This window comes from Myotis daubentonii, chromosome 5 (genome assembly GCF_963259705.1).
Source record: "Myotis daubentonii chromosome 5, mMyoDau2.1, whole genome shotgun sequence".
In the NCBI taxonomy this organism is placed as follows: Eukaryota; Metazoa; Chordata; class Mammalia; order Chiroptera; family Vespertilionidae; genus Myotis; species Myotis daubentonii.
Window position 1 is genome coordinate 4,847,114 of NC_081844.1, and position 27,724 is coordinate 4,874,837.

General features: G+C 50.1%; 2 protein-coding genes, 1 long non-coding RNA gene and 1 other non-coding gene across 6 annotated transcripts; 2 read left to right on the forward strand and 2 right to left on the reverse strand.

The window, feature by feature from the left end:
• Nucleotides 1-755: 755 nt before the first annotated feature.
• LOC132234580 (uncharacterized) lies at nucleotides 756-9,163 on the reverse strand. Its single transcript, XR_009452902.1, has 2 exons — nucleotides 8,204-9,163; nucleotides 756-6,710 (listed from the first exon to the last, which is right to left on the reverse strand). It is a non-coding gene; the product is annotated as an uncharacterized LOC132234580 (long non-coding RNA).
• A 2,088-nt stretch (nucleotides 9,164-11,251) lies between these two features.
• Nucleotides 11,252-15,523, forward strand: RACK1 (receptor for activated C kinase 1). Its single transcript, XM_059695607.1, has 8 exons — nucleotides 11,252-11,469; nucleotides 12,371-12,542; nucleotides 12,986-13,133; nucleotides 13,322-13,417; nucleotides 13,785-13,895; nucleotides 14,329-14,469; nucleotides 14,985-15,095; nucleotides 15,408-15,523. Exons 1-8 carry the CDS (start codon nucleotides 11,361-11,363, stop codon nucleotides 15,471-15,473), a joined length of 954 nt encoding a protein of 317 aa, XP_059551590.1. The 5' UTR covers nucleotides 11,252-11,360; the 3' UTR covers nucleotides 15,474-15,523.
• Nucleotides 11,713-11,780, forward strand: LOC132236290 (small nucleolar RNA SNORD95). The gene has a single exon (XR_009453239.1). It is a non-coding gene; the product is annotated as a small nucleolar RNA SNORD95 (small nucleolar RNA).
• A 2,952-nt stretch (nucleotides 15,524-18,475) lies between the features above and the next one.
• On the reverse strand, nucleotides 18,476-27,574 carry TRIM41 (tripartite motif containing 41). Of its 3 annotated transcripts, XM_059695608.1 has the most exons (6): nucleotides 26,478-27,555; nucleotides 23,067-23,162; nucleotides 21,149-21,379; nucleotides 20,639-20,661; nucleotides 20,372-20,499; nucleotides 18,476-19,973 (listed from the first exon to the last, which is right to left on the reverse strand). In XM_059695608.1, exons 1-6 carry the CDS (start codon nucleotides 27,273-27,275, stop codon nucleotides 19,369-19,371), a joined length of 1,881 nt encoding a protein of 626 aa, XP_059551591.1. In that variant the 5' UTR covers nucleotides 27,276-27,555; the 3' UTR covers nucleotides 18,476-19,368. The 3 variants fall into 3 exon arrangements, with proteins under 3 accessions (XP_059551591.1, XP_059551592.1, XP_059551593.1); XM_059695609.1 differs by lacking the exon at nucleotides 23,067-23,162 and having other exon boundaries at nucleotides 26,478-27,560; XM_059695610.1 differs by lacking the exons at nucleotides 18,476-19,973; nucleotides 20,372-20,499; nucleotides 20,639-20,661; nucleotides 21,149-21,379; nucleotides 23,067-23,162 and adding an exon at nucleotides 25,362-25,720 and having other exon boundaries at nucleotides 26,478-27,574.
• Between the last annotated feature and the right edge of the window lie 150 nt (nucleotides 27,575-27,724).

Below are 27,724 nucleotides of genomic sequence, written 5' to 3' on the forward strand. Positions count from 1 at the left end.
TAAAAGGTATTGCTTACTCTGGGTTGCAGTCAAAACACAAGCAGAACATCATATATTAGATATCACACACACCCTCACTTTACAGTAACTATTGGTAAGTGCAGTTAAGATAAACCTTTACAAATCACTGCTAATTCCATATTAACCTGACTTTAAGGACAAACCCAAGCACCCACTTTCCACCAGGGTAATAACTAAATTTGCCTACAGAAGGAACTATGTTCTATACACTGAAGCTGAGGAAAGGAGGTAACCTTACATTCCTCTGCTAGAATTTTTCTGGGAAGGATTTGAAACTGAAATTTTAATTAAAAGCCAGTTTAAGCAAGAGAAAAGAGGTGGTCTCTTCAACTGGGAAGGTCAGATAACACTCATTTGAAACCTGAAAATTATTTATAAACAACAAATCCAGTTAAAGAAATTGGGGATAACCCCTTTTGAAATATAGAATATTTTAAAATAAAACTTTTTATTTTTTTTAAAAAAAGTTTTTATTGATTTTTAGAGATAGAGGAAGGGCGAGGGGTAGATAGAAACATCATTAATGAGAGAAAAATCATCAATCAGCTGCCTCCTGCACACCTACTACTGGGGATCAAGCCCAGAACCCAGGATATGCCCTGATTAGGAATTGAAACAGCAACCTCTTGGTTCTGGGGTTGATGATCAACTGCTGAGCCACACTGGCTGGGCTTACTTTCAAATACACACCAGAACTTAGGTAGATAGCACTGCCAAACATAGGAATTACAATAAAAAGGTAAAAATCTTTTGTTTTATGTAAGTTATGTGTAAATTGATAGTAACTGACATATTCTTTCATTCTTTATACAGTTCATAGTTTTGTAACTTGCTTTCAAAGGTGAATGCACATTCCAGTAGCATGATTTAGAATTTTACTTAACAAAAGTCTTATAATAGTTAACATTGTTTAAGGAACTATTTTTGTACAGTGGTTTATTTAACATTGTACATTATCCATCTCAGTTCTGGTTACATGAATTCTCTCATCAGCTATTAATTCAACACATTTTTTTATCTACTTTGGAGTGGTCAGGCTTTTTAGTTTTAGGTGTTAGGAATAGATTTGTTACTTATCAATGATTTTCAGGAATAGGAGAGAAAGGCACTCTCCCCCCTCCCTCCACAACTTCTATCAGCATTTCAGGGTATGGGTTATACTGGGTACAGCAAGCAGCCTTCAGATTAGGTCTATACTACTTAATGAGGTATTTAATAGGCTGGGTAGCCATAGATGTTCATTTATATTATTGCATATCCAGGATAGTTATATTGTTTTGAGGTCAATCTTCTTTTGTTGAAAGTATTACAGATACATATCCCCTACCCCTGCCCCTCGTGATCCCCCTCCTCCCCTGTACCTGCCCTCTCACCTTCACCCCACTATTATCTATGTCCCTGGGTTATGCATATATGCATGTAAGTTCTTTGGTTAATCTCTTCCCACCCCCACCCCCCAAAGTTCTTTTAAACGTTTTTTTTAAAGTTTGAAGTTTAATTTTGTATAAAAAGAGGCTTTTTAACTCTGAAAACTTATTTACATCTTCCTTTTTGTCCATTCCATGAGTTAGAGTTCGTCTTGACTCTTCAAGCTAGAATCAGAGGATTGTGAAAGTAAGACCACTTAGATTTGACTAAGGGCACCATTAAATGGTGTCAGGTTTTAGGCGGCAGGTGGGTGTATAAAAAGAAAATGAACAAAGAATTTCACCTATGGAGGCTCAGGCATAGCTGGATTGCCCTGCCACCCAGCTGCCGCCTATAAAGTCATTCATCGCTCTGCAAGAGGGACCAGATGCTTCCATCATCAGTATTCCTTGTTTATGTTTTTTCCTTTGACATAGCTAAAGATGGCAGCCAATTTTTTTTGAGGTCTTTATCAAGCATATATTCACGTTATGATGTAGAAGATAGGGTCAGCTTCTCCAGTTGAGTTATTTGAGTGTTGGGCAGTGACACCATGCCAAACACTGTTAAATTTATGCCATTAAAAACAGTGTTCTACAGAGCACAATCCTCTGCAGCTTTAAGATTGGACTGTATTGGAATATTAACAGGAATCTTCAAAGGCCATGAAAGCTTAATGTTAAATAGCCCTTTTAATTGCAAAGGAGAAAAAAAATGGAGAAACTTGTGAAACCTTACATTCCAAGTGCTGTCACAACTTTAAGAGGAAATTGAGGAATCCCAGAATTTCTTCATTTACTTCTGCAGTTTTAACAAGGAATTGATGACTGAGCATATCACTCTTCAGGTTTTAAAAAACATCAGCTCATCTTTCTTTGCTATTAGTTGAGATGAATCTACTGACAAAGGAAATTGTGCTTTGCTTATTTTCACAATTAGGCTTTAAAAACCATGGATGTGCTGTTTTCATAAGCCTCGTACTTGACCACTAAAGACAGTATTTTTTTTTTGAAACTGTTATCACATAAACTGAGTTTGGTGAAAAATTATAGTATTCATTGATGGTGCTACAGCAATGGCATGTTTTGGATCGGTTTTGTTTTGGGGGGGGGCAAAAAATGAAGAAAATTGGCATTCAAGATGTCCTGCAATAGTCAATACCAACCATAAACTTCCATCGATCTGCCCACAATCTACTGGAAATCTTCAGCCTGCTGTCAGCATCATTATTTGGAAAACATTACATCTGATCCCAGTTTGCCTTGGGATTTGAAGATCTAAATGCTGTTCAGAGTGTTTTCTGTTATATACTGAGGTTCCTTGGTTGTTAAAGAACTGAATTTAGCTGAATTTATGGTCAGAACAACAGAATTTGGAACACCAATAACAGAACAATCCTGATTTTAAAACACCAACAAAAAAGAACCTACACTTTAAAAATTAAAACTTTCAGAATGTAACACATTGAAGTTTAAAATACATTGACCCTGAAGTGTCCAGGAGCAAACACCAGCACTGCTCATTATTAAATACTTGAAGCAAAACTTGCCAAAAATCCAGCTACAGATAGCAAACTCATGCTAACAATGTCTAATTTTCTTGGTCAGTCTTTTGAGAACCAGATTCATGAATATTATTTCAAGAAAAAAAATGAAATATACAGAACTATTTTGGGGTGATGTATTCTTTGGTAGCTTTGGGGAAGAATGTGTTTCACACTGATGTTTAGTTTTCACTGGAAGAATTTCAGAAAGATTTTATGGAACTCAAAAGTCTGACTGTTTTTACTAGCAACTTCCAGATACTCTGAAGAAATTTAGATGTCAAACGACTGAACAGAATACTTCATTCCATTTTTTCCTTACATCGTAAAAGCTTTTTTTCTTTTTTTGCTATATCTAGCTGTGGGGATAAAACAGTGAAAGAATGTTGTTAAACAGCTTGCATTTTGTTGCATCTTCTACACCGCCCAGGAAAAATAGTTAAGGTATAACTGTGACATGGTTATCATATCATCTGAATAAAGTTTTGCATTCCAAGATTACCATTTTTTAAATTGATTTTAGTTGTGATACTTAATTTTGAAAATGTAAGTATCACTGGAAGGAAAATGTAAGATTTTTAGATGTATGAGTAGAGGTGTGGGTTACAAAAATGTTGTTGAGAAAAACTGGTCTATCCATATCCAGCAGCTCATCTGTTTATTGCAGGTCTTCCCTACAGGTTTAGCTATTGATCACTGTATCAAAGTCAGACTGTTTAAACTTGCTCCTCTCTGCCCCTGTGGCTGTACCCGGGCCCGCATTTTCAATAGACTTGCTACATACCTGAAATCCTCAACTCCAATCGCACTATGACCTTAGCTCTTAGCTTTCTGGTGCAGTTAAAAACACTCGTTATACCAGCTACCGTTCGATCAACTTCTAATTGTTTTCCTTCCCAATTTATCAGATACTTGCTAGCCTTACTTACTATCCTACTGAGCCTGGACCTTGTGATTGGTCTTGGCGTGAAGAACTGGTTCATGTTATGGTCTAGACCAGGGCTTCTCAACCTCAGCACTGTTGACACAATTTGAGTGAGCTAATTTTTTGGTGGCGGGGAGAAGGTTGTGCATTGTAGGCTACTTAAGAGTCTCTGGACTCTACCTACTAGATGTAAGTAGCACCACTCCACCAGTTGTGACAACAGATTTCTCCAGACATTGCAGGATGAGATGTCAGGGGAGGGGAGTGCATGATTGTCCCTAGTTGAGAACTACTGTTCTAGATGCAGGGAAACTGGTCATATCCATAGACTAGCCTCACTTAGGCCCTAGAGCCAGTGCCTGGCATAGTTGTTCAAGTGTTCAGTGAAAGAACAGCTTTACCTAGCTGGACCCTTACTAAATGTAGTCTCAACATCTGTAGGTTAATTGATAGGACCCAGACTTCTCCCAGCTCTTGGTGTGAAGATGGCAGGGTCAGCAAGCCTTTTATAAACATTAGTGCTGCTTATGTCACTGACACTTGGGAGAACAGGACAGTAACAAAGCAGTATATGAAATCAAGATCTAGAAATGATTAGTAAAAAGCAATTACTTTAGCTACTCAGTTTCAGCAAGGCCACAGGGCAGTCTTTTGTTTTTTAAGTATTATGCAGACCTAATACAGGAGACCGGAGCCTGTCTACTCTTGTCAGGGTGTGGGTGGCCCTGTGTTGGTACATATGAATATCAGCCCCTAAAGTACTTCCTTAAAAGCTAAGACTCCCTTGCCATTGGTCATCAACCTCTGGCCACTATGCCATGCCTCCTGAAACTTTCATAGGACCTATACTTTCCTTGCTATTTCCCACCCCAATCCTTGACCCCCTCTGAAAGTTATCCTATAACAGTGAAGTTATTACAAATATGTATTGACTAATAAAATAAGATTACAAAGAGGGCGAGGCAGGCTTACTAGTCCTCTATACTAGATCTAAAAGGACTTTCTGCACTGATGGGTGTGTTCTAAATCTATGCTGTCCAAAACAGCAGGTACCACTAGCTACATATGACTTTTGAGCTCTTGAAATGTGGCTAGTGTAACTCAGGAACTAAATTTTCAATTGTGTTTAATTTTAATTGATTTTAAATAGTTATACTTGGCTGATGGCTAAAGTAGGTTGAATTCTGCTCCTTCCTAGGGCCCTAAAGAGTAATAGCAAGTCCAAAGAAAAGATGAAAATAAGCCAAAAAAAACAAGTACAATTTATTTACCCAATCAGGAGAGAAAGGCTGTAAGATGATATTTTTAAGCATATAAGGAGAACATATTTAAGAGAAGGCTTTCTTGTATTTTCAAAAAAATCTAACCAAAATGGCCACGAGCCAGTTTCACTTATAGGGGATATGACAGGGTTTTAGTAGAAATTAGCTTTAAAAAAAAGTGTATTAACCCCTTCACCAAAAAAGCTGGGAGGCTGGGTCCTCAAAAAAGGAAAAGTATAAATGAGGTTTTATTTGGTGCCTGATGTAGGGCAAAACCTAGTATTAAGCAGGTAAGTGAGTTCTTCCCTTTCTCATTTCACAGCAACTCCTGACAGAGGATGGTGAGGAGGTCTTGGAGTCCTAGAAGGGAAAGCAGTTTGTGCTGACAGTATTAATGAGAAAAGCGAGAGGTGTGGGAAGAACAGGGCTATGGAGACCATGAGAGACGATGGTGGTGATATATTACACTTTTTTAAAAAAATATTTCTATTGATTTTAGAGAGGAAGGGAGAGAGGTAGATAGAAACATCAATAATGAGAGAGAACCATTGATTGGCTGCCTCCTGCACGCCCCTGACTGGGGATCGAGCCTGCAACCCAGGCATGTGCCCCCCGCCGGAATCAAACCCAGGACCCCTCAGTCCAAAGGTCGGCGCTCTATCCACTGAACAAAACTGGCTGGGGCCATATATTACAATTTTAATGACAGCTCTGGCCCACAAACCAGACCCTCAGGGGTACGGTATAAGAACTCTGTGCTTGGGGAAATGGCTCATTTCTGCATGTGAGAAACACAGGAGGAGAAGTAACAGGCTCCTGTTATCAGGAGACCTGCAAAGAGGAAGGAAATGGGCTGTAAGTTAGTACTTTTCTCCCCCTCCCAAAGGGGGAAAATGGACATCTCAGGGATTTGTATTAAAGAACAGGAAGGCTTGCCCAGCCTGCATGGCTCAGTGGCTGAGCATCCACCTATGAACCAGGAGGTCACAGTTCAATTCCCAGTCAGGGCACATGGCCAGGTTGCGGGCTCAATCCCAAGTTGGGTGCATGCAGGAGGCAGCCAATCAATGATTTTCTCTCATCATTTATGTTTCTCCCTCTCGCCCTCTCCCTTCCTCTCTGAAATTAATAAAAGTATATTAAACACACACAGGAACTCTCATTCCTCCACAGCTATCTGAGGTTCAAACTTAGGCCTTCCTGACTTTTTCCTCATCCTAATGTACTTGGATCCAGAGTTGGTCTGAGGCTTCTGGCTGACAATTCCACTTGGCACCAAGATGGGCCCAGAAATACAAAGTGGGATCCATGTGGCCTGGAAGAGGCTCCCTGGAGGTCACATAACCCTTTTCTGTCTGCCATTTCCTAGGCACACAGAATCCCCTCTCCCCCTACAGCAAAGGATGGAATTTCTCAGCAGGCTTGGCTGAGAAACCCAAGTGTGAGCAGGAAATACTGTCTCTTCAGCCCTCTTACCTTGTGGTACGCTAACCAGCTTCAAGGTTCCATCTCAACACATTCTCCTGACCCTGGTTCATATGAAATTCTCTTCCTAGTAATAAAGTCAGAAAAGGCACCTTGGGTCACAACTTTTATTTCTCCCTACCACCTAATGCTGCTTTAAATCCTTTAACAAAGCCAAGAGCTTGCCTTCTCCCCGCATTTCTTATAGTCCTGCCTGGACCAGGCCTGCTTCCACAGCTTCTGACTGCACATCAGCTAAAGCACCCAAGGCCTAGGGCAGTGATGGCGAACCTTTTGAGCTCGGCGTGTCAGCATTTTGAAAAACCCTAACTTAACTCTGGTGCCGTGTCACATATAGAAATTTTTTGATATTTGCAACCATAGTAAAACAAAGACTTATGTTTTTGATATTTATTTTATATATTTAAATGCCATTTAACAAAGAAAAATCAACCAAAAAAATGAGTTCGCGTGTCACCTCTGACACGTGTGTCAGGTTCGCCATCACTGGCCTAGGGAATCCCTCAGTCCCTCTCCCAGGAAGACCCAACAGAATGCCTTAGGACCTGCTTCAGGGGGACTGTTAGATCTCAGATTTCTGCCTAAGATGGACACTGAGTCTTTATCAAGAGAAAAAAAAGGCATGTGATTTCTTGTCAGTTCTGTTCCCAGAATTGATTAAATGCCACACCTCCACTTCTTACTAGAATTGACAGAACCTATAATTATACCCCCATGTTTCCTTGTCAGCAACATTTTTGAGCTAATTCTATAGGCCTTAGTCATTAAATAATTTTTATATACATTCCAGTACTAAACTCTGGAGTGAAGGCAGCATAGGGAGAAGAGAAATGGATTGGAAGAGAGATTCAACCCCTCACTCATAAGGCCTTTGGTAAGTCCTCAGTCCCTCCCTTCATAGGTCTCATGATCCTCCTAGAGACCCTCCTGTCCAGCTTCAGAACTCCTTGTATCTAGTCTTACTTCAACCTGGCTGCACTGTGACAACAAATACCTTTTAGAAAACTCAAGTCTAGGCAGGAGAGGGATGAGAATCCTAAAAAGAAGTCCTTTGATTTCAGGACAAAATCTACTTCCTTAGCACCACCTCTGGTTTCATTCTCTCCTCCCTTTCCTCTTGAAACCATCTCTCCCAAGCTTGCACGCCTCTTCCCTGTGCAGATCCTGTTTCCTGAACACCCTCCCTCACATTAGCCACTTGCCCTTTCCTACGTCTGAGGCTGGCCACCAAGATTAGACTCTTCCACATGCCAAACCCTCTCGCTGGTGCTGGGATGCAACATGGGAGCAGAAACAGACCAGGCCCTGTCCTCAGTATGCAGAAGAGAGCCCCCAGGGATTCAGCAGCAAATTGAGCCGAGTGCTATGAAGGCCCAGCACACTGTGAGGGCATGAAACAAAGGAGCCTGACTGAGAGCTCAGTGTCAGGAAGTCCACAGCACTTTCCTGACGTGGCAACCTGAGCTGAGACCTTAAAGCAGCTTAGATTTAAATCAGAAAAGTGAGGTGGGATACGGTGGGCCTTCGTTTCCCTCAGCTCCCACCTACAAGAGCACTCACCTGCGCATTCAAGGGAAAACCTGTTTCACCTGAATGCTGGCAGAAAGGGAATGAAGGTCTCTGCTCCTGGGAGAAGGAATCATGGGCCTCGGCAAGAAGTCCAAGGGGCTCTTTCCAGTTAGGCGGGTCCTGTGGGCTCCCCTCCAGAGGAATGCTGAGACAGACTTCCTTAGAAGAACCTCTCCAATCTCCTCTTGGGATTCTCACCTTGTGTGGAACGGAGAAGATGCCTATAGGGACAAGAGGGGGGGGAGCCCAGGGCTTCTAACAAGTGGGGGAGACCCAGCTGAATTCCCAGCGAGGATTGGTGGGGCTGAGCCCAGCCCAAAAGAGTTCTGCCTAAAAGTGTTCAGGGTGGGGGAGGCTCTGAATACAGTTGGAATTTTCCCCAAAGGCCAGGTAGGTCCTCCAGCAGGCTTCCACCTCCGCGAGGCTAGCGTAAAGATGTTCTGGATGAGATGCACATTGGAGGCACAGCTGATTTTCAGATACAGCCCACGGCTGAGGGACGTCACCCCACTGGAAGGAGCTCAGCTCTCAGCTCTCTGAGGACGAGTGACTCCAAAGATTCCTGGTTGAGGGGAGTGAGGGGTCCAGGTGAGCCCTTGAACTGGGCGAGATGGGGGCCCGGTATGCCTAGCAGGGAGCCACAGAGCTGCTGAGGGAAGCAGGTGTGGGTGGAGTTTAACTCCAGCTGAATCTGAGCTGGAAAGGATGCCCCACCCGTCTGCACGCCTAGCCATACCCACAGTGGTCTCCAGGGTTGGGGAGACACTTCCCTTGGCTCAAGACTGTCCCTCAGAGGCACTGTGGCCGGCATCTCCCCCAAGGGAGTAGACCAGGCAGTGGCTGGAGGAAGACTCCAGAGCCCAAATCCTCCGGCTCTAGTTGTCTGCCAAGTCCTCTATATTCCATCCTCCCCCTCCTCCACGGCATCGCCAGCTTGGACTTGGTGTGCTCCAGGGCGAAGTCCAAAGTCCCTCTGAGACCCCTAAGAGCGGACAGTGCCAGAACACCTCACCGAGCAAGGGAGCCATGTGGGAAGAGGCCGCAGACCTGCGGGAGGTGGACGGCATCTACCGTGGTCAGTCTGGGAGGAGCCGGAAGTAGGGGCGAGCCTGGGAGCGGCCTGCCTCTGGAAAGGGGCCTGCGGTGCAGGAAGCCCCCCCCCCCCCCGTGAGCATGAGTGGGGGACGGGGCTCTTTCACACCTGGGCCCTGGCCCTCCCTCAGGGATGCCGATCCCACAGGGGCTCCCCGGGCTGTTCAAAAACCAGATGAGGTTTCTCAAGGGGAAAATACAATGCGACTGACTGCCGATGTCCCTGGAAGTGGAGGCCGGAGGTGGGGGAGCGCGTGCCCTGAGAGCAGAGGAAATCCTCCCCGTAGACCAACAGCCGGGGCAGCCCTCGCGCAGCCAGCGACTCGCCCAGATACACGGAGTCCCGGCCTGAGCGGGCACAGCGGGGCTGGTGGGGGGTGACGGCGGGGCGGGGGCCTAGTGCCGCGTTAGGAACGTTAAGGGCGGGGGTGCAGGTGGCCACCGGGATGAATCCAGCTGTGGAGGTGCCTCAGGACAGAGCCCTGAGGAGGGCGGGCGTGCAGGCCGCAGCGATCAGTGCTCCCAGGAGGCATCGCGGCCCCTCCGCGCCGCGCGGCCCCGCCCGGGCAGCTGTCACCGCCCGCGCCTCCCTCCTGCCCTGCTTCCCCAGGGCCCTCCGGCAGGGGTCGCCAAGGGGCTTCCCCGAGGCTGGGCCCCACCCCTCCCTCCGCCTCATTTCCAGCGTCTTCTCCTCCCGTCTACCCTCCCTCCCACGGGAGCATCCTTCCCCCAAGGCCGCTGGCTCTGTCCCACGTCTCCTGTCTTTCTCCAGTCGGCCCCAATATCCCGTCCCCCGGCCCATCTAACCCCCAAAACGGTCCCGCCTCCCCAAGACCTAAACCAGGGCCGGTCCCAGAGGCGCTCACGGAGAAGGCGGGGCGTCACTCCGCCGGCACCTGGGCCTTTACCCTCCACACACCCCGCCCCGCAGGCCCGGGCCCGAGTCGTCACAGAAAAGCAGACACTGGGTCCAACCCTCCCTTTACTTTACCCGGAGGATACGGCGGCCTCGTGCCGAGGGCCCCGGGGAAGGAGGGCGGGGCCTGAGCCCGGGCCGGGCGGGTCAGCAGGTCAATCGGAGCGCCAGCCGGTGCCCCGAGCGGCGAGTTCAACCCCCGGTCCGGCACGCGCCCGGCGGCCGACCAGGTCCCGGCCGGAGGCAGCCAGGGACACGGATGGATCTCTCTCTCTCTCTCTCCCTCCCCTTCCTCCCCGCCGTCCTCTCTGGAAACCAGTAAACACATCCTCAGGGGAGGCTGTAAAAAGATCAGCACTGGCGGGCGCTGCCAGCGCCGTCTCGGCCGGGGCCGTGCAGCCGTGGGCCCCCGGGAGCCGCAGGCAGCCAGGCGGCCCGTGAGCTGCTCACCTCCCTGCGGCCGGGCCCCGGACATCAGCACCCGGAGTCCTCCCTCTCGGACCCGCCCGGTTCTGCCCGCGCCCCGGTTTCCCGTCACCCCGGCTTCCGCTCTGGACGCGCTCTCGCCGGGGCCGAACCCTCCCGCACGCGGCGAGTCTCCCCGGAAGCTCAGACGTAAACCCCTCGGGAAGAGCCGCCCTGCGCGTGGAAACCTCTCGGGGTTTCCTAGTCCCGGGCACCGTCCATGTCAACAATCTGACGCCGCGGGTTCGCACTGCGACCCCCACAGGAAGCTCCGCCAGCGGGGCCACCGCCGGGCGCGCGGCCCGGAGCCCGCGTCCTCGGGGCGATGCCGGCTCGTCCCTCTTCCGCTCCTCAGGCTCCACGGCCCCATCAGCGTCCGAGGGGCGTTTTGAAACAGGGTGGTCTTGGCTTCAGAATATTTACGCACGTTACCAAGTTACGCTGTGTGGGGTGTTGTCATCTCACCTCGCTCTCTCTCCATGGCGCCGCCATCTTGTGCGGCATTGAATCATGGGGGCCGCCATTTTGCGAAAGAGGGCGGGTGTTTCCGGTTCCGGCGGGGGATGTTCTCTCTTTTCCTCGCAGGGCGGCGGCGGAGGTGGTTGCGCTGCTGCTCTCTCTGAAGTATCCAGGTCCATCCTCGTCGCTGCGGCGACCCCCGCACCCGCCGCCGCCATGACTGAGCAGATGACCCTCCGTGGCACCCTCAAGGGCCACAATGGATGGGTGACCCAGATCGCCACCACCCCCCAGTTCCCGGACATGATCCTGTCCGCCTCTCGAGGTACGAGCTGAGATGCGGGGCGGGGGATTGGAGGATAAGAGAGGGTGTCCCTGTCGCGTGGCTGGGCCCGTGGCACGCGGCCGGGAACGGGGTGGAGGGGCCGCGCGGACTGTGCCCCGGCCTCGGCCGGGATGCAGACGTGGAGACGGGTCAGCCAGCGGCCGCCGGGCGGGAGGCTTGCAGGACTGGGGGCTCTTTGATTTCTCGCCCGCCTCCCCGCAGGTGTGCTGCAGTGGGTCGGGCGGGGCGGTGATGACACCAACATGCCATCTGAGTGCCCGTGCTGAGAACCAGAGGCTGTTTCTGAGCTGCCGCCCGGCCCCTGCCCGGTGGGACGCGGGTGGGCACCGAGGGCGCCGCGCGGGGCTAGTCCCCGGCCGGCCGGCCAGAGCCCGCCCTCGGTGCCTTCGGGTTTCTGCTCCGGAAGCTTCCTGGGCCTTGGGTTTGCGCCCACCCGCACCGAAAGATGCGCTGAGAGGTGACTGACCGCGTGGTGCTCAGTCGGGAAGCTTCCGTGCGCGGGTCCCGGGGAGGCAGCCACCAGGAGCGAGGGGAGCGGCTCGCCTGGCGGCACCGCAGGCAGCCCGCGGCTAGTCTTCCCGCTCCCGAGCGGCTGGTCGTCAGATGTGGCCGAAATGGGTGTTGAGCTGGCCTCTGTCAGGGAAGAGCGCCCTCATCTCCGGTGAGGTTAGGCACTGCTTGGCCCACTTGGTTCTGGAACAGCGGGCCACTTTGCCTTGGCCCGGCCTGTGCTCGGGGCCTGCGGTTCCCCTCCCCACCTGCCCTTCATTGGTTAGATTGCGGACCCACCGAGGACCAGGGGCGTCCCGATTGTCCATGGGTGAGCAAGTGGCCGTGAGGCTACTCACTGGGCTTCCTTTCCTGTCTGACCTGCCCTTAGACAAGACCATCATCATGTGGAAGCTGACCAGGGATGAGACCAACTACGGCATCCCCCAGCGTGCTCTGCGGGGTCACTCCCATTTCGTGAGTGACGTGGTCATCTCCTCAGATGGCCAGTTTGCCCTCTCTGGCTCCTGGGACGGAACCCTTCGCCTCTGGGATCTCACAACGCAAGTAGCTGTTCACTTGCTCTGGGGGGAGGCGGGTTCCCTGGGCTGTGCAGTCCCTTGTGGGAACTGAGTCCAGAGAGCACCTGGAGAGGCTAGTGGGGTGCTGGCTCTCTCCTTGTTGCTTTGCGTTTGTTGCACAGAAGTGCCGAGGGGCGGTCTTCCAGATATTGCCATTGAGGCGGCAAGAGTTTGAACAGGTTCTGCCTTGGGAACATAAGGAGGGTCCTGGTGATGACAGGCGACATGGTCACCAACCCCGTGTGGGAGTGAGGACATGTCCTGCAATTCTGAAGGGAATCCTCTGGCGCATTCTTAGCTGAGGGCCGGTCTGTCCTGACCCACGTCGGGGCTGTATGAGGAAGCGCGGCTTCGCTGGGGCAGGACCAGGCCAGGGAAGCGGCTCCCTGGAAGGAGGCTCGCAGTGACCAAGTCCTTCCTCTCAGGGGCACCACCACGCGCCGATTCGTGGGCCACACCAAGGACGTGCTGAGCGTGGCCTTCTCTTCTGACAACCGGCAGATTGTCTCTGGCTCCCGAGATAAAACCATCAAGTTGTGGAACACTCTGGGTGTATGCAAATACACCGTCCAGGTAAAGTGCTCCCCCACCCTCTGAACCTGGGCCTTATGTGGTGATCTCAGGCTTCCTCTGCCAAAGGTGTCATTGATCTCCAAGGTTTGGGCTTGGAAGTGTGAAAACAGATTGTCATCATAACTAAGGGGTGGGGTCAAGAGTTTCATGGACAGGATGGTTTTCCCTAATTTCCTTTTCATCCGTAGGATGAGAGCCACTCAGAGTGGGTGTCTTGTGTGCGCTTCTCACCCAACAGCAGCAATCCCATCATCGTGTCCTGTGGCTGGGACAAGCTGGTCAAGGTGAGCTTGGAGCCAGGGTATAGGGTCTTTGCCAGCTCGAATGTGTTCCCACTCTCTCCCAGATGGTCATGCACTCCAACTTGTCCCTCAGTTTACTTTTTTTCTTGCTAGTTGATCTAAAGGAACCAATTGAAGGGCCTAAGTCCCTTATGAGGCAACAGAGCATTTGTTACCTGTTTTAATCCTAATTGTCCACAAGTGGCCAGGACCTTTTTTTGGTTACTGATCAAATGAAAAATGACCACCAGATCCAGGAATGCTTTGAAACGAGCTTTAAAGGCCCTTTCTGTTTGGCTAGAGCTCTTCTGACTATTGACAGCTCCGGAGCCAAGTTCTTCATCTCTGACCACCACCACCCCAAATTTAGGTATGGAACCTGGCAAACTGCAAGCTGAAGACCAATCACATTGGCCACACAGGGTACCTGAACACTGTGACTGTCTCTCCAGATGGGTCCCTCTGTGCTTCTGGAGGCAAGGTACTTGGGCCAGGAGTCTCCTACGCAGCGGGTACAGCGTTTAGAAAGAGTGCTTGACAGTAGAGCAATCTGAGAATAAATGTTTCCAAAGATTGCTTTCTGACGATGAGATCTTTAAGGCATACTATACTGTTCAAAAGAAAAGAAAACAATTGTCTTCTATTACACATCTGGTTTCTTTTGAAGCTATTGATGACATTAGGATCTCATTTAACAAACAGTGGTTTGATTTAGATGACAGGCTCTTGGTAGGTTTGGTGAGTGAGGTGGCGCATTAAAGGAAAGGTATAGAGGTAAATATTGGCTACTTCAATCATTCGTTTTGGGGAAGTTTAAGGTACGGGGGTGGGGTAGATAAGACAACCTTGAGACAGCTGGGGTTAACATCTGGAAGAGGTCACGTTGCCCTGACTCAACTTTGCTCCTCTCCCAGGATGGCCAGGCCATGCTGTGGGACCTCAACGAAGGCAAGCATCTCTATACACTTGATGGTGGGGACATCATCAACGCCCTGTGCTTTAGCCCCAATCGTTACTGGCTCTGTGCTGCCACTGGCCCCAGCATCAAGATCTGGGTGAGTATGGGCTGCAGTTGAGGACAGGTACCTAGCTGTGCCCTAAGCCATGGCAACATTGTGATTTCCTGAACAATTGCTGTCAGGGTGTCAGGGGAGGCCCAGAAAAGGCTAGTTAAAACTTGCTGGGTTTGGGGTTTGCAGTGATTCGGTCTTTGCCTACTTAAAGGAATGGCCAAATGGAGCAGCTTATTCAACCGCAGCACAGTTGGCACTTGGTCTGAATGTTTGCCGGAGGGGTGGGGTAGTCCTGTGTATTTCAGGTTGTTTAGCAGCAAACCTGGTCTTGAGTCACCAGTAAGTGCCTATAGCAAACTCCCGTAGTGACAATCAGAAACGTCTCTAGGCATTTCCAGGTGGGAGTGGCAAAAAATACCCTCTGCTGAGATAGTAATCTCAACAGATATAAGGGGACTTTTGAGAGGAGACTTCTGTTTCCAGTTTTTTTGGTGTTTTTTAGTATCAGTGGCATTAAAGTGCAGGGTTGCCTTAACTCCGTTTTGTTCCTTCCCCAGGACTTGGAGGGTAAGATCATTGTAGATGAATTGAAGCAAGAAGTTATCAGTACCAGCAGCAAGGCAGAGCCACCCCAGTGTACCTCTCTGGCCTGGTCTGCTGATGGCCAGGTAAGTGGGTGTGCCATTTAGAGGGAAGATTGTGGTCTAGAGCAGCAGTCACCAACCGGTGGTCTGAGGTCCCAAAGGTTGGCAACCAGTAGTCTAGTCTAGAGGGTAGTGATTACCTGCTTTCAGTTCAGTTTAATTTGACCAATTTACAGCCATATTAGTCCTTACTTACCAGCCGTTGCTTCCTCTAGGAATAGGAATAATCGCCCATAATCATGTAGTTAGAAGAGTGGGGATCTTAAGGGCCATCTTTCTTCATTAATGGGACTAGAGTTTCATGACCCTGATGTATCACTCAATTCTCCTTTGCAGACTCTCTTTGCTGGCTACACAGACAACCTGGTGCGAGTGTGGCAGGTGACCATCGGCACCCGCTAGAAATACATGGCAGAGCTTTAGTAATAAAATGGTGTTCTGTCTTGTAGAAAGCGTCTTTCTCTGATTAGGAAAAACTGCTTCCCATTTTTATATTGGCAGGCTGGAAGCACAGGCCAAGTAAACAAGGCTTTGGGGAAGAGGGAGAAGTCAGACTATGTTAGGTACCCTCATTCATAATGTCCTATTTCAAGATAGATCCTCGATGCTTTTTAATGTTTTTATTGATTTGAGACAGAGAAAACCCATCTGCCTCCCACGTGCCCCTACTAGGGATTGAGCCTGCAACCTGGGCAAGTACCCTGATTGGGAATTGAATCTGCAACCTCTGGGTGCATGAGATAAGGCTCAACCAGCTGAGCCGCTACACCAGCCAGGACCAGGTCCAACTCTCTTTAACACACACACACAAAGAATATAGCAGAGGTGCATTTTGTTACTCTTCCAAAGGGAAGATTAGAACACTTTCTGAAACTGGTTAAGGCTAATGTAGTCTACATCATATTAGGTCTTTTGTTAACACATTTCGTACCGCTCAGTTTTCTCATGTTTCACGCGCCATCTGTTAAGGACCACTCATGAATGTTCTCATTTTTCACGCCCATGGAAAAAGGAGCGAATCTAGATACTTATGTAAATATTGTTTGGTCCCTCTTCATAGAGGAAAGTGTTTTACGGAGTACCATAACGTTAAAAAAGTACTAGGAACTTTGTTTGTTTGTTTTTGTAAATAAAAATGTTATAATTATTGAAAAACAACACCTAAAGTGCATCATGATGATTTAAATAATGTGCAGTTTGCCCAAAAATGTGCAGTCCCTGGCGTATGTCTTGGAGATTTCTATGCAGTACGCAATGTGTTAAGATGGAGACTTTCTTTTTTAATTATTAAAGGCAAGTCAACTAAACCAAAAGAACTACCTAAATCCTTTTCACTCTTTCCATACTGGAGATTTAATATATACAGTGGTCTGGAATTCATAACCACAGAGCTGGCTAAATTACAAACAGCTATTAAAGTAGCCCATATATATATATATACACACACATATATTAGAGGCCTGGTGCACTAATTTGTACACAGGTGAGGTCCCTCAGGGAGGCCTGTGGGGATCTGGCTGAAACCCACAGCCCAACACCGCCTGCAGCTCCTACCTGCCATTCCTGCTCTTCCCGGCCCCACTGCAGCAGTGCTCGCCAGCTCTGCGCCTGGCATCTGCCGCACCAGCACAGCCAAGGACGAACCTGAGTGGGGGCAGCTGAAAGGCTTAAAAAAGACAAGAACGAAAGCTGGGTCTCGATGGGGTGCTGCTGCTTTAAGGGATAATGATGCCCACAAGCCATGTGTTTGTTTATAGCGCAGTGGTTCTCAACCTTGGCTGCACATTAATCACCTGGGAATCTTTTTTAAATCTTGATTTCTGGGCCTCATCCTCCGGAAATTCTGTTTCTTTGTTACTAATGTGGCCCTATCCCATAACAAAGAAACAATTTCTGGAGGATGAGGCCAAGAAATCAAGATTAAGATTCCCAGGTGATTCTAATGTGCAGCCAAGGTTGAGAACCACTGTTCCAGTGGGTTTCTATCCTACTCAACTACATGCACCTGAACTCTATCAAGCCTACATGACTCAGGGACATGGGGCCACATGTTCAGACCATAGGTTCAAGCTTACAATTATAGCTGTTGGCTATAATTGTGCTGGGAGGGCTCTGCTCTCCAAGCTGGGACTTGGGCACGTGACCATGGGAGGACTGCCCTCCCATTAGTCCAAGGCTTGAACCTGTCCAAACACTATAGCTGCTCTCCCACAGGCATCCTTCTGAGGGGAGTGGCCTATGGGATTGGGTCAAAACTGGCTCTCCAACATCCCAAGGGGTCCCAGATTGTGAGAGGGTGCAGGCCAGGCTGAGGGACCCCACTGGTGCATGATTCATTGCGGCTGGAGAGGGACTAGGGACAGTGGGAGGGCTCCAGGGTGTGTCTAGCCTCTGTCTTGACCAGTTCCGATTTGATGACCCCAGCAGCAGCAAACTAACCTACCACTCAGCGTCTACCAGCCAGGGGTGGGCAAACTCTTTGACTCAAGGGCCACAATGGGTTCTTAAACTGGACTGGAGGGCCGAAACAAAACCATGGATGGAGTGTTTGTGTGAACTAATATAAATTCAAAGTAAACATCATTACATAAAAGGGTACGGCCTTGCCCTGACTGGTTTGGCTCAGTGGATAGAGCGTTGGCCTGCGGACTGAAGGGTCCCAGATTCGATTCTGGTCAAGGGCATGTGCCTTGGTTGCAGGCACGTCCCCAGTGGGGAGTTGTTTCTCTCTCGTCGATGTTTCTAGCTCTATCCCTCTCCCTTCCTCTCTGTAGAAAATCAATAAAATATATTTTTTAAAAAAAGGGGGGGAATAGTTTTATTTCAAGCGGGCCGTAGTTTGCCCACGGCTGGTCTACCCTCTGGTGGTCAGTGCATGTCATGAGTGGTTGAGCAGCCTTAGCATATCATTAGCATATTAGGCTTTGATTGAACAGTTGACCAGACACTTTGAATATTAGGCTTTTTATTATATAGGATACCCTCCAGTTCCTCCTCAGCTAATAGTAATGATCTCTGGCTTTATCTCCAACTTTGAGATTTCTAGATATGTTCATTTATACTTTGGAAATGTGCCTGAGTCATGGGTGTGGAGATTCTTAGGGAAACATAGTCCTAAAGCATCAGAGTAGTAGGAGATAGCAATCAGCAAATGATCTTCAAGTAGTCTGAAGAGTATGCCAATAAAGTAGGTAGGCTATACAAATGGAAGGGTAGGATTTATATCACACTCCCTTGAAGCAGAATCCCATGCCTAGTACTAACCAGATGTGACAGGTGCAAAAGGCAGAGGAAAAGCTCAACCATTTCATTTAGTGGAGGGACTGGCTGTAGAAGAAATGAAATGGCTTCTAAGTTACATCCTTGGTTTCTGCTCATCTAAAGGAATAGACTTCACAAAAGAAGCAAATAAAACTTTTTTTTTTATTTCCACAACCCAACTTCCCTTTCCTCCAGGAACATAAATTGACCTGGGCCATCAAAGCACAGGACAAAAGCTGATAAATGACACAAGGCAAAGGGTTATTAGAAAAATAGATTATACCCAAGGCTCTCCTAGGGACCTAAACCCTGCTCCCCATCAGAGCTCATCAAATGAAACTGAAGACATGGAAACATGAAACTCCACTGAACAAAGGGGAAAGGAGTCTGGCAGTGAAAAGGGTAGGGTGTGGTTTGCTGGGGAAAGGGGTGAGAAAATAATTTACTGGGGGGATATAATGGTATGTGGTTTCGATCATGTCAACCACTCCGGATCTCACTGAAACTAAATTCTGGCCAGTCTGTGGAGGTAGAAATTGGGATAGAAGAAAGTTTGGAATCCTTCCTTCCCCAGAGGAGATGGTTATTAGATCCAGCTCTACCTTTTGCCCAGCCTGCCTCCCCTCAAAAAACCTCCGAATTCCATAGCTATAACTTTCATCAGAAAGTGGAATTGGAATGGGGAGAGTCATGAGTCCTACCCAAATCCTCCAGCCTGGGAACTGGTATGAAGGTTATAGAGAAGGGATAGGTAGAGGGAAGTTAAAATTAAATATCCCCCTGTCTCTACTCAAACTCAGCCCCTGGGTGGACAGGAAGGGAAGACTCGGCAGCTGTTATCAGGGACCCATGCAGGTGAGGCAGAGCTGGAGGCCAGAAAGTTCCTTAGGCTCCTACAGGGAAAATCGGGGTCAAGGAAGAGCAGGAAACAATGCAGGAAATTTTGGGAGCCTTTAGCCCCAAAACTTGGGCCACCCTCCACCACCACCCGCCCCGCCAGTGCTGACCAGAGGGGCCCCAGCGGGTGGTAGGCTGATCAAGGGCACAGCTTGATGCGGGTACCCTTGGAGAACACCCGGAAGAAAGGGAAGACACGCTCGCCCAGAAAGGCCGCCGAGAAGGTGTGCACGTGGGCCAGAGTCTCTGCGTTGTAGAAGCCCAGGCGCCCAGCCTCGTAGTCCAGGTACACGCCGAAGCGCCGGGGTCTCTCACTCGGGCTCAGCAGGGTCTGCTCCGTCGAGCTCTGTGCCTGGTAGCGTTTGCCGTTGGTGCCCACACACCACACTTCCCTCTGGAGCAGGGGCTGCGGGGGTAGGTGGAGGCGGCGGCGGCGGTGGTGATGGCGTGACGAAGAACTGGCATCCCCGATGCCCACAGAGGAACCCCCGGAGCCCACCTTCTCCCTATGACGACTTGATTCTCGGGCGGCACCCACGGCCCAGCCCCGCCGCCCGCCCACCTCTACCTCCCAGTAGTGCCGGCCAGAGCGGAAGCCCTGGGCCCCCAGTACGCAGCAGTCGGCCGAGAAGCACTTGGAATGGTCAGGAACCTCCTGCCGCCGTTCTGCCAGGCGGACCCCCCGGCGATCAGGAGACAGCATCAGGGCCGGGTGAGCCGTGTCAGGGTCCAGTGTCAGGTCCACTTGTGGGAAGAGGACAAATTCACCAGGGATGGGCCCACTTTTGCCCACCAGCAGCCAACTCCAAGGTTCAGCCTTTCCTAACGCCCTCCCCCACTCACCTTCCAGACCCCCAGCTGTCGTCCTATCCCACCCCTTCCTGCAGGCCAGGATCAGGTTCCTGTGGGTTCTCTTCCTACTCTCGTTTCCAGGACACTGGGCAGGTCTTCCCTCTGGCCCTGGCTCTTCCTGCCGGCCCTCACCCCAGCACCTCCCTGAGCTCGGACAGCAGCCTTGGTTTGAAGCCCCAGGGGGCCTACCTGTAGCCTGCTCCATCTCAGCCCCCAATCTTCCCTCCAGAACCTAATCTCAGGTCTGTGAAGGTAAAGGCAAAGGAAGGTCGCACAGGTGACCTCCCTACCTCGAGCAGCCTGACAGAACATCCGGCTCATTTTCCTCACGATGGCGTCTGTCAGGAAGTCATGGCTATGGGGTTGACACGGGTCAGGGGACCAGATCTCTGGGGGCTGCAGCTGTATCTCTTCACACCTGGAGGAAGGGGACCAGGCAGGGGGTGGGACCATGATATTCCCAGGGGGAGGAGAGGAGGAGAGGGGCAGGATAGCCAAAGAGGCAGGGATGGGGAACCAGGTGCCACTAGGTCACAAAGGATAGGGTGAGAACACACCTATTGAAAGTCTCCTTGATGTCCTGGGAATAAGAAACACAAAGAAGGAGAGGGAGAAAGAAAGAGAGAATCAGCTGTGCAGGGAGGGCCACTTCTCCCTGCTTGATTCCAGCCATGAAGACTGACATAAACAGGGAGCGAGAGAAAGCACTTCAAGGCCTTCACTAACCACGCACCCATCTCAGTCATCCTGTGCCTCAGCACCCCTAACTCATCTCACCCTGCTGAGCCTAGGAATAGAATGTTCAACCTCAGTAAACTCATCTTCACAGTATGAAAAACTCTTTCCTCAACACTCATTTAAAACCCTCCTCCTCCACCTGAACCTCCTTTATTTTCACTAGGTATAATCACACACACTCCACATTTTACAGTAACTCCTGCCTTCAGCCTGAAAAGACCTTTGGGTCTTCAGGAGAAATCCCTGTGGATTCATCCCAGTAAGAAAAGGCTGCTATGGACAGGGGTTAACCGGTGCTGGGGAGCAGACAGGAAGTGGACCCCGCTCACCTTGAGCAGCCGCAGGCCCCCCTGCTGGCTCCGCTCCTGGGCTTCGTTCAGCAGGCGGCTCAGCTGGGCGGCCTGCTCAGCCAGGAGGCTGGCCGCTGCTCCCGCCCGGCCCAGCTGGGCTTCGTGCATCTCTCGAAGGCGCCGCTCCAGCCCGGCCTGCTCTTCAGCCAGAAACCTTGTCAGCCGTCCAAACTCTGAGGCCACAGCTGCCAGCTCTGACTTCATCTGGCTCTGGGATGATGCAAAGGGGATGGTGGATACCACCTCAACACACAGAAACAGAAACCTCCCATTTGGCAACTGCTGCCCCTCAACCCAAGGCGAAGGCCCTACATCCCAACTGGAAAGAGGCATCTGTCCCCTTTCCCACGCCCAGCCTTACCAGGCATCACTCCCAGCACCATGGCCCAAAACTCACCCGCCTCTGCCAGCAATACTTCTCTCTACCTTAGCTACCTAACTTGACTCCTTTTAGGTCTAAGTTTTACTATTCCCTAAGAGAAGCCTTCCCTCCCCTCCATATCTATATCAGGACTACCCCCGTAAATATCAGTATGGCATATCTCTCAATTAGAAACGTTATGTTTACATTGGAGTACCCTTTAACATCCTTTTCCCTCACTACACCGTAAACTGTTTGCTACAGGATCCTTGGACCCTGGCATAGTGCCAGCCATGGAATGGGTGCTTGGTAAGAACTTCTGAAATGAATAAATTAAAAATTCAGGAATCAAGATAGGAAGTTAGGGTCCTGGATATATCACTAGTGACCTTCGGAAATTTACTCAATTTTAGATCAGAAATAGGCAAACTTTCTGTAAAGGGCCAGATAATATTTTATACTTTAAAGACGAGGCAAAAATCAAGGATATTAATATGTAGGTACTTCTATTATAATAAGAGAAAATGTCTGTCCACTCCCACCCCATTAGCCTGAGCTGGGCAATCCCAGATGGTAGACAGGCTTTTTGCCCATGTATCATCAGCTGGAGACATTCCTGGGACCAAGAGTGACAGGCCAGAACGGGGAGGAAAGTCCTGACTGGCCAAGTGGGTGAAGTGAACAGTTAGTTTCTCTGTCCAGTGACACTCAGATTCTTACACCTTCTCTGCACGCCAGGGGCCCAAAAGTCTCCATTTGAGCAACAAGCTGGAGGCAAGACCAACTCCCAGACCCAGATTCCACCACTCAGTGCAAGGCAGCCACCAACAGCAGAGTCCCTAAAGTGCAGGTGGCAACAAGCACAGACAGGCCCCGCACCGGCCAGGGTGGCAGGCACAGAAGAGATGGATGGGGTTGGAGGTCCGACAGGAGGGATGTCCCAGACTTGGTATCTGAAGCTCAGCATCAGGCCATTCCAGTGCCTGAGGGGTGGGAATCGGGGGGGAAATACCTAAAATACTCCTTGGGGAGAGGTGAGAAATGATGAAAAAAGGCTGAGAAACTGGACCAGAGGATGTTGGGTTCTGCAATCCTAACATTCACGAATTCATCCCCTCCACTGGCCCCCTCTCATGCTCAGGGCTGCTCTGCCCACCCCCTGCCATCTATCCTGGGATCTGGGGCTTCTGACGGCTGCTTTATGCATTCTGGCTTGCCTCCTTCTGCCCTCTGCTATCCGGTGTGCTGGGCACAGCGTGGTGGGACAATGGCTCCGGAGTTAAATGTCCGGAGTGGTAAGCCTGCTCTGCGGCCTTGAGCCGGACACCCAATCTCTCCACGCCAGGCTTCTCTCCCCATTTTGGAATCTGGGAATGTATATACCTCCTCGCCCTCTCTCCTCAGGACGCTGAGGGCGTCTACCCCTCCCCCAGGCTTGGCTGCCCCTCTTCAGATCTAGTCACCACTTGTGCCAGGGGGCAGCCATCCTCCCTGCCCTGACCACAGAGCCAGTCGGCCCTAAGGACATTCACCCACCTTCAGCTCTGTCACCCGCCTCTCCTCCTTGGCTTTCATCTTCTGCACAGCCTCCAGGTGCTTCCTTAGAGGTTCCACATGCCCCTGCAGTTTGGCCTGAGGGAACAGCAAGAGGAAGGCTAACGGCCTGGGTGGGCGGGGAGCATCTGCTCTTCCCCGTCCTCCCTGCAGTGGGTTGGGCCTCAAAGCCTGATCCCCATCACAGTCACCAAAGGAGCATCATACTCCCATCCTCCTCTTCCTTCTCTTCCGATGATGGCAAAGGCTCCAACCCTCCACCTGCACTCATGTCCACAGCCCTGGGTGCGTTTCCTGAAGGCAGCATCCTGACTAGAGAGCCCCACTCGCAGGTGGAGTGTGCCTGGTTGAGCACTCACCACACAAAGTCCTCCCATATGAATGTTCCTGCCTGTGGTCCTGTCCCCTCATAAGCAATCTTCCTCATAACTTTCATCTCTAAGTACTTTTCTGATTATTTTCACGTGATAAAAATCCATCAGTTGTTCACCACCACTTGCAAAATACGAGGCTCTAACTGCCCCTGCATTTCTAGCCTCCCCTCCTGTACCTACCCTTCTGCAGTCTCTTAGTTTTAGCCATCTCTCCTCTTTTTCTGGATTGTAATACTTCCCAGGCACTGTAATCATTACAAGTGTACCTGCCTTCCCCAGGACAGAGGGGCTCTTAGGGACAGGGTGGCCACTTTCATTCCTGTTTCTCCCGGTCCATCTGCTTTCTCTCCCACTCAATCACTTGCTGAATGAAAAACAAAAGCCCTCTCCTCCTAAACACTGAACCTTCACAACAAACATGCACTTCAGCTCTGTGTTCCAATCATTTGTAGCAGTCTTTTTCTTTAAAGTGCTGATAGAGAAACCAAAATGGGTGAGATTAGCCCAAACTATTTATTTCCTTTTTTATGTCTTCTGCATGTATCCCTCCTTTTCCTTGAGGGGTAACACAGGGCAGAAAAGCTCAAGCCTAGACTCCAATCTGATCCTAAATGCAGCAAAGTGTCCTGAAGCAAGCCATGATTCCAGTTTCCTCATCTTAAAATGGGAATTGGGAATAACAGAACCTACCCCTTGGGTAGTATGTTTAGCACAGTGTCTGGTATACAGCAACAGATCAGTAACTGTTACCTAGTATTCCCTACGTAGGCCTTAAGCTGCCAATAAAAACCTGACAATGACCCTTGAACTACAGACGTTACTGACTCAGGGTACAAAAGGCCGTTCTTGTTGGGTTGTGGTTTTTTTTTTAATATACTTTTATTGATTTCAGAGAGGAAGGGAGAGGGAAACAGAGATAGAAACATCAATGATGAGAATCATTGATCAGCTGCCTCCTGCACACCCCACTGGGGACAGAGCTCGCAACCTGGGCATGTGCCCTGACCGGGAATTGAACTGTGACCTCCTAGTTCACAGGTTGATGCTCAACCACTGAGCCATGCCAGCCAGGCCAAAAAGCCATAGTTGCACAGGTAAGTGGTTGCAGACAAAAATTATGTAATAAGATTACAATCGATCCATAACATGAAAACAGCAGAAACTACACAAAATTTTGCCTTTTGATATCACTTTCCACTTTTCTCCAGTAGTGTCAATAATTTCAACTCTATTAATACAGAATTTATGATGCTTAAATTTTCCACTTAATATTTTTCCTAAATTGTTGACAAAAAATTCATAAGCAGAAATCCAAATAGAGTACTATGTAAGAAAAATCTTCAAGGACCTTTAACTTTTCTGGAGCTTTATTTATACAGCATTTGTATATTACAACCTACTTAATAAAGAAATATTTCTACAAAACAACATAGTGCCAAGCTAGTGCTAGTCAGTATACATATCTAAACAAAACAAACTCCTTGTCTGAAAAATAGCCTATAACTTAGAAAGGGAATCACTCAAATTAGTTCTATATAATAAAACTCATGTATTGACATTTGCTGGTCAGTTACTGTAAGATTATTTGTGTCTATGTGACCTCCCCACATGGCAGAGCCTACTGGAGTGGAATTCAATAGACGTGGCTAACACAAATTAAAATCCAGTTTCAGAAACTCTTCAGAAGTCCTGCCAGGGGAGTGTGAAAAAGGGGTGGAATGCTCATGGATATTCCACCCTGGGGTCCAGCGAACAAAGCTGGCTACACATTGTTTGATGGGAGAATTAACTAGGAACTGAGGGGATATAAAAAGGAAGAACAAAAGGAGCTGGCAACTTCCCCCAAGACTGCATGGCCTACAAGGCAGGTGACATGACTAATGCAGTGAGTCCCATCACAGATTCAGAACCTCTACTGGTAAAGTCTATTCTACTTCTGAAAGCCTCCACTAGTCATGTGGCCCATCAGCCAGGCTTGACCATCACTGTGGGGAAGGAACGGTTAACCTGTCATGCAGGGATATTGGTTTGTCTTAGCTGTACCACTTATAGCTGAGAAGCTCTAGGCTCATTATTCTAAAATCGGGGCAATGATAATACCTAAACGAGGTTACCCTAGGAATCAGGAGATATGAAAACACAAGTCATAAAACGAGAAAGCTCTGTGCCAATCACATAGAAGCTACCTGCTCCTCTTCCCGGTCACAGCCAGGCCTCCTCTAAGTAGTGCTATTTGTGCCAGCTGTCCCACAGCCAAATCGCCTTTACCGATGTCCAAAAAGAGTCAGGATCAAAAGTAGGGGGCAAGATATTAAGCAAAATACAATCAAACTCCAAGATGAAGCTGTATGTCAGAAAAGCCAAACAAACCGATATCCAAATAGTAGTGACCTTGTTAACAGGGCAGACCCGGGGTGGGGGGTGGGGGTAGGGGCAGGGGAGTAGGTCGTAACCAAGTCCATCACTTACTAGCAGCTGTGTGGCCCTGTGTATATTACTTAAATGTCTCTGACTCTGTTTCCCTATCGGTAAAATGGGAATAGAAACCATATCAAACTCACAGGGTTGTTTTGAGCTTTCAATGAGCCAGTCCATGAAAAGTGCTTAGTATAGGGCCTGGAGTACACAGTGTATGTTCAGTAAATATTACCTTTTAGTCCTGGAGAAAGTCAAGTTCAGAGACATTCAGAAAGGTAAAAGCCTCTCCCTAGCGGCCTGTCACCGGCACTCCTACACTGAGGGCCAGTGGAAGGGTGGACGAGCAGTGGCTTTTCCCGGGAGAGACAGCCAGTGACATGGCAACGCCAGCGCTGCCCAATTTCCTGAGAAAGCCAGCCCTCCCTGGCCTCCCCTGTGTCTGCTGTCTGTGCACAGGCTCCTTCCCCCTAAGCCTGGTGCCAACGGTGTTTACGGTGGAGAATCACCTTGCGGTGAAGAGATTCTTGGGGGGAGACCTTTCCTTTCCCCAGCTCCTTCCTGCCTCGCCGCCCCCACTGAGCCCCCCTTCGGCTCCCCTCACCTTGTACTCCTGCACCACCTCCTCCAGCGGCACCACGCTGTGCTGCTTGTGGCTCCTGGACTCCCGGCACACCACGCAGATGGCCTCCTCGTCCACCTCGCAGAAGAGCTTCAGGGCCTCCTGGTGCTTGGGGCAGACGCCCTGCTCGCCCCCGCGGCCGCCGCGGCCCGGCGCGGGGTGCATCTGGCGGATCACCTGGACCATGTTGGCCAGCTGCAGGTTGGGGCGGAAGCTCCTCCGCGGGAAGCTCTTCCGGCACTGGGGGCAGGTGAAGCAGCGCCGCGGGGGCGCCGGGGGCAGCGACGTGACGGGGTCCAGCTCCTCTTCCTCCTCCAGCACCTCCTCCTCGTCCTCCTCGTCCTCCACCCCCAGGTCCTCCTCCATGTCCAAGTAGTAGTCCAGGACCTCCTCCTCCTCCTCCTCCCACACGTAGTCCATGTTGTCCCAGTCGGACCCGCCCAGGCCCCCGGTCCAGAACACTCCTTCCTCCTCCTCCTCGACCTCCTCCTCCAAGTCGCCCTCGTAGTCATCATCCCTCATGGGGGTGTCCCAGCCCCCGCCGGCCCCCACAGCCTCCACTTCCTCCTCGTCCCCTCCGTTCTCCTCCTCCTCCTCCCGGTCTAACTCGTCCCGGTCCTCCTCATCCTCCCCTCCCCACAGCTGGGTCACACACACGCGGCAGAAGTTGTGCCCGCAGCCGATGGACACGGGGTCCGTGAAGTAATCCAGGCAGATGGCGCACACCGCCTCCTCCTGCAGGGTCTGCACGGGGTTGGGTGCCATGGCAACGGCAGCCATCTTAGTGTCCACTCAGCCAGGGTAAAAGGTAGGGGGCCGGGGGGCCTTCCCTCTCAGACGCCCTGACGACCCGGCCCCACCCCCAGCCCTGCCTCTCCACACCGCCTCAGGCGCAGGTAGAGAACTGTCCTCCCGACAACCCACCCTCCACACAGGTCCCTTCGCCCAGACGACAAACGTGTCTCCGCCACGGGAGAGAACACAGGGGAGCGCTTGCACCCAACCCCTCAGGTGGCTCTGAGTGCAAATCTGCCCCCAACGCTCTCCGGGCCTCCTCATAAACCCCCGCCCCGCCTCACTTCCTGGCTCCGCCCCCTCACTTCCGTTCTCCCTCACAACACTTCCGGTACCTACAAGCCACCCAGCGAGCGAGTTCCTTCCGCGATCGCGCAACACCCCCTTCCCGCCCCGGCGCGGGCGACAGGAAGCGACGAGGAGACGCTCTAGCA

Coding starts and splice junctions, on each gene's coding strand:
- TRIM41 (XM_059695608.1), bottom strand. CDS start 27,275: ATGGCTGCCGTTGCCATGGCACCCAACCCCGTGCAGACCCTGCAGGAG. Junction 20,500..20,638: donor ATCAAGGAGACTTTCAATAG/GTGTGTTCTCAC, acceptor CCCTTCCTCCAG/GTGTGAAGAGATACAGCTGC. Junction 19,974..20,371: donor GTTCTGTCAGGCTGCTCGAG/GTAGGGAGGTCA, acceptor TCTTCCCACAAG/TGGACCTGACACTGGACCCT.
- RACK1 (XM_059695607.1), top strand. CDS start 11,361: ATGACTGAGCAGATGACCCTCCGTGGCACCCTCAAGGGCCACAATGGA. Junction 11,470..12,370: donor GATCCTGTCCGCCTCTCGAG/GTACGAGCTGAG, acceptor ACCTGCCCTTAG/ACAAGACCATCATCATGTGG. Junction 12,543..12,985: donor CGCCTCTGGGATCTCACAAC/GCAAGTAGCTGT, acceptor CCTTCCTCTCAG/GGGCACCACCACGCGCCGAT.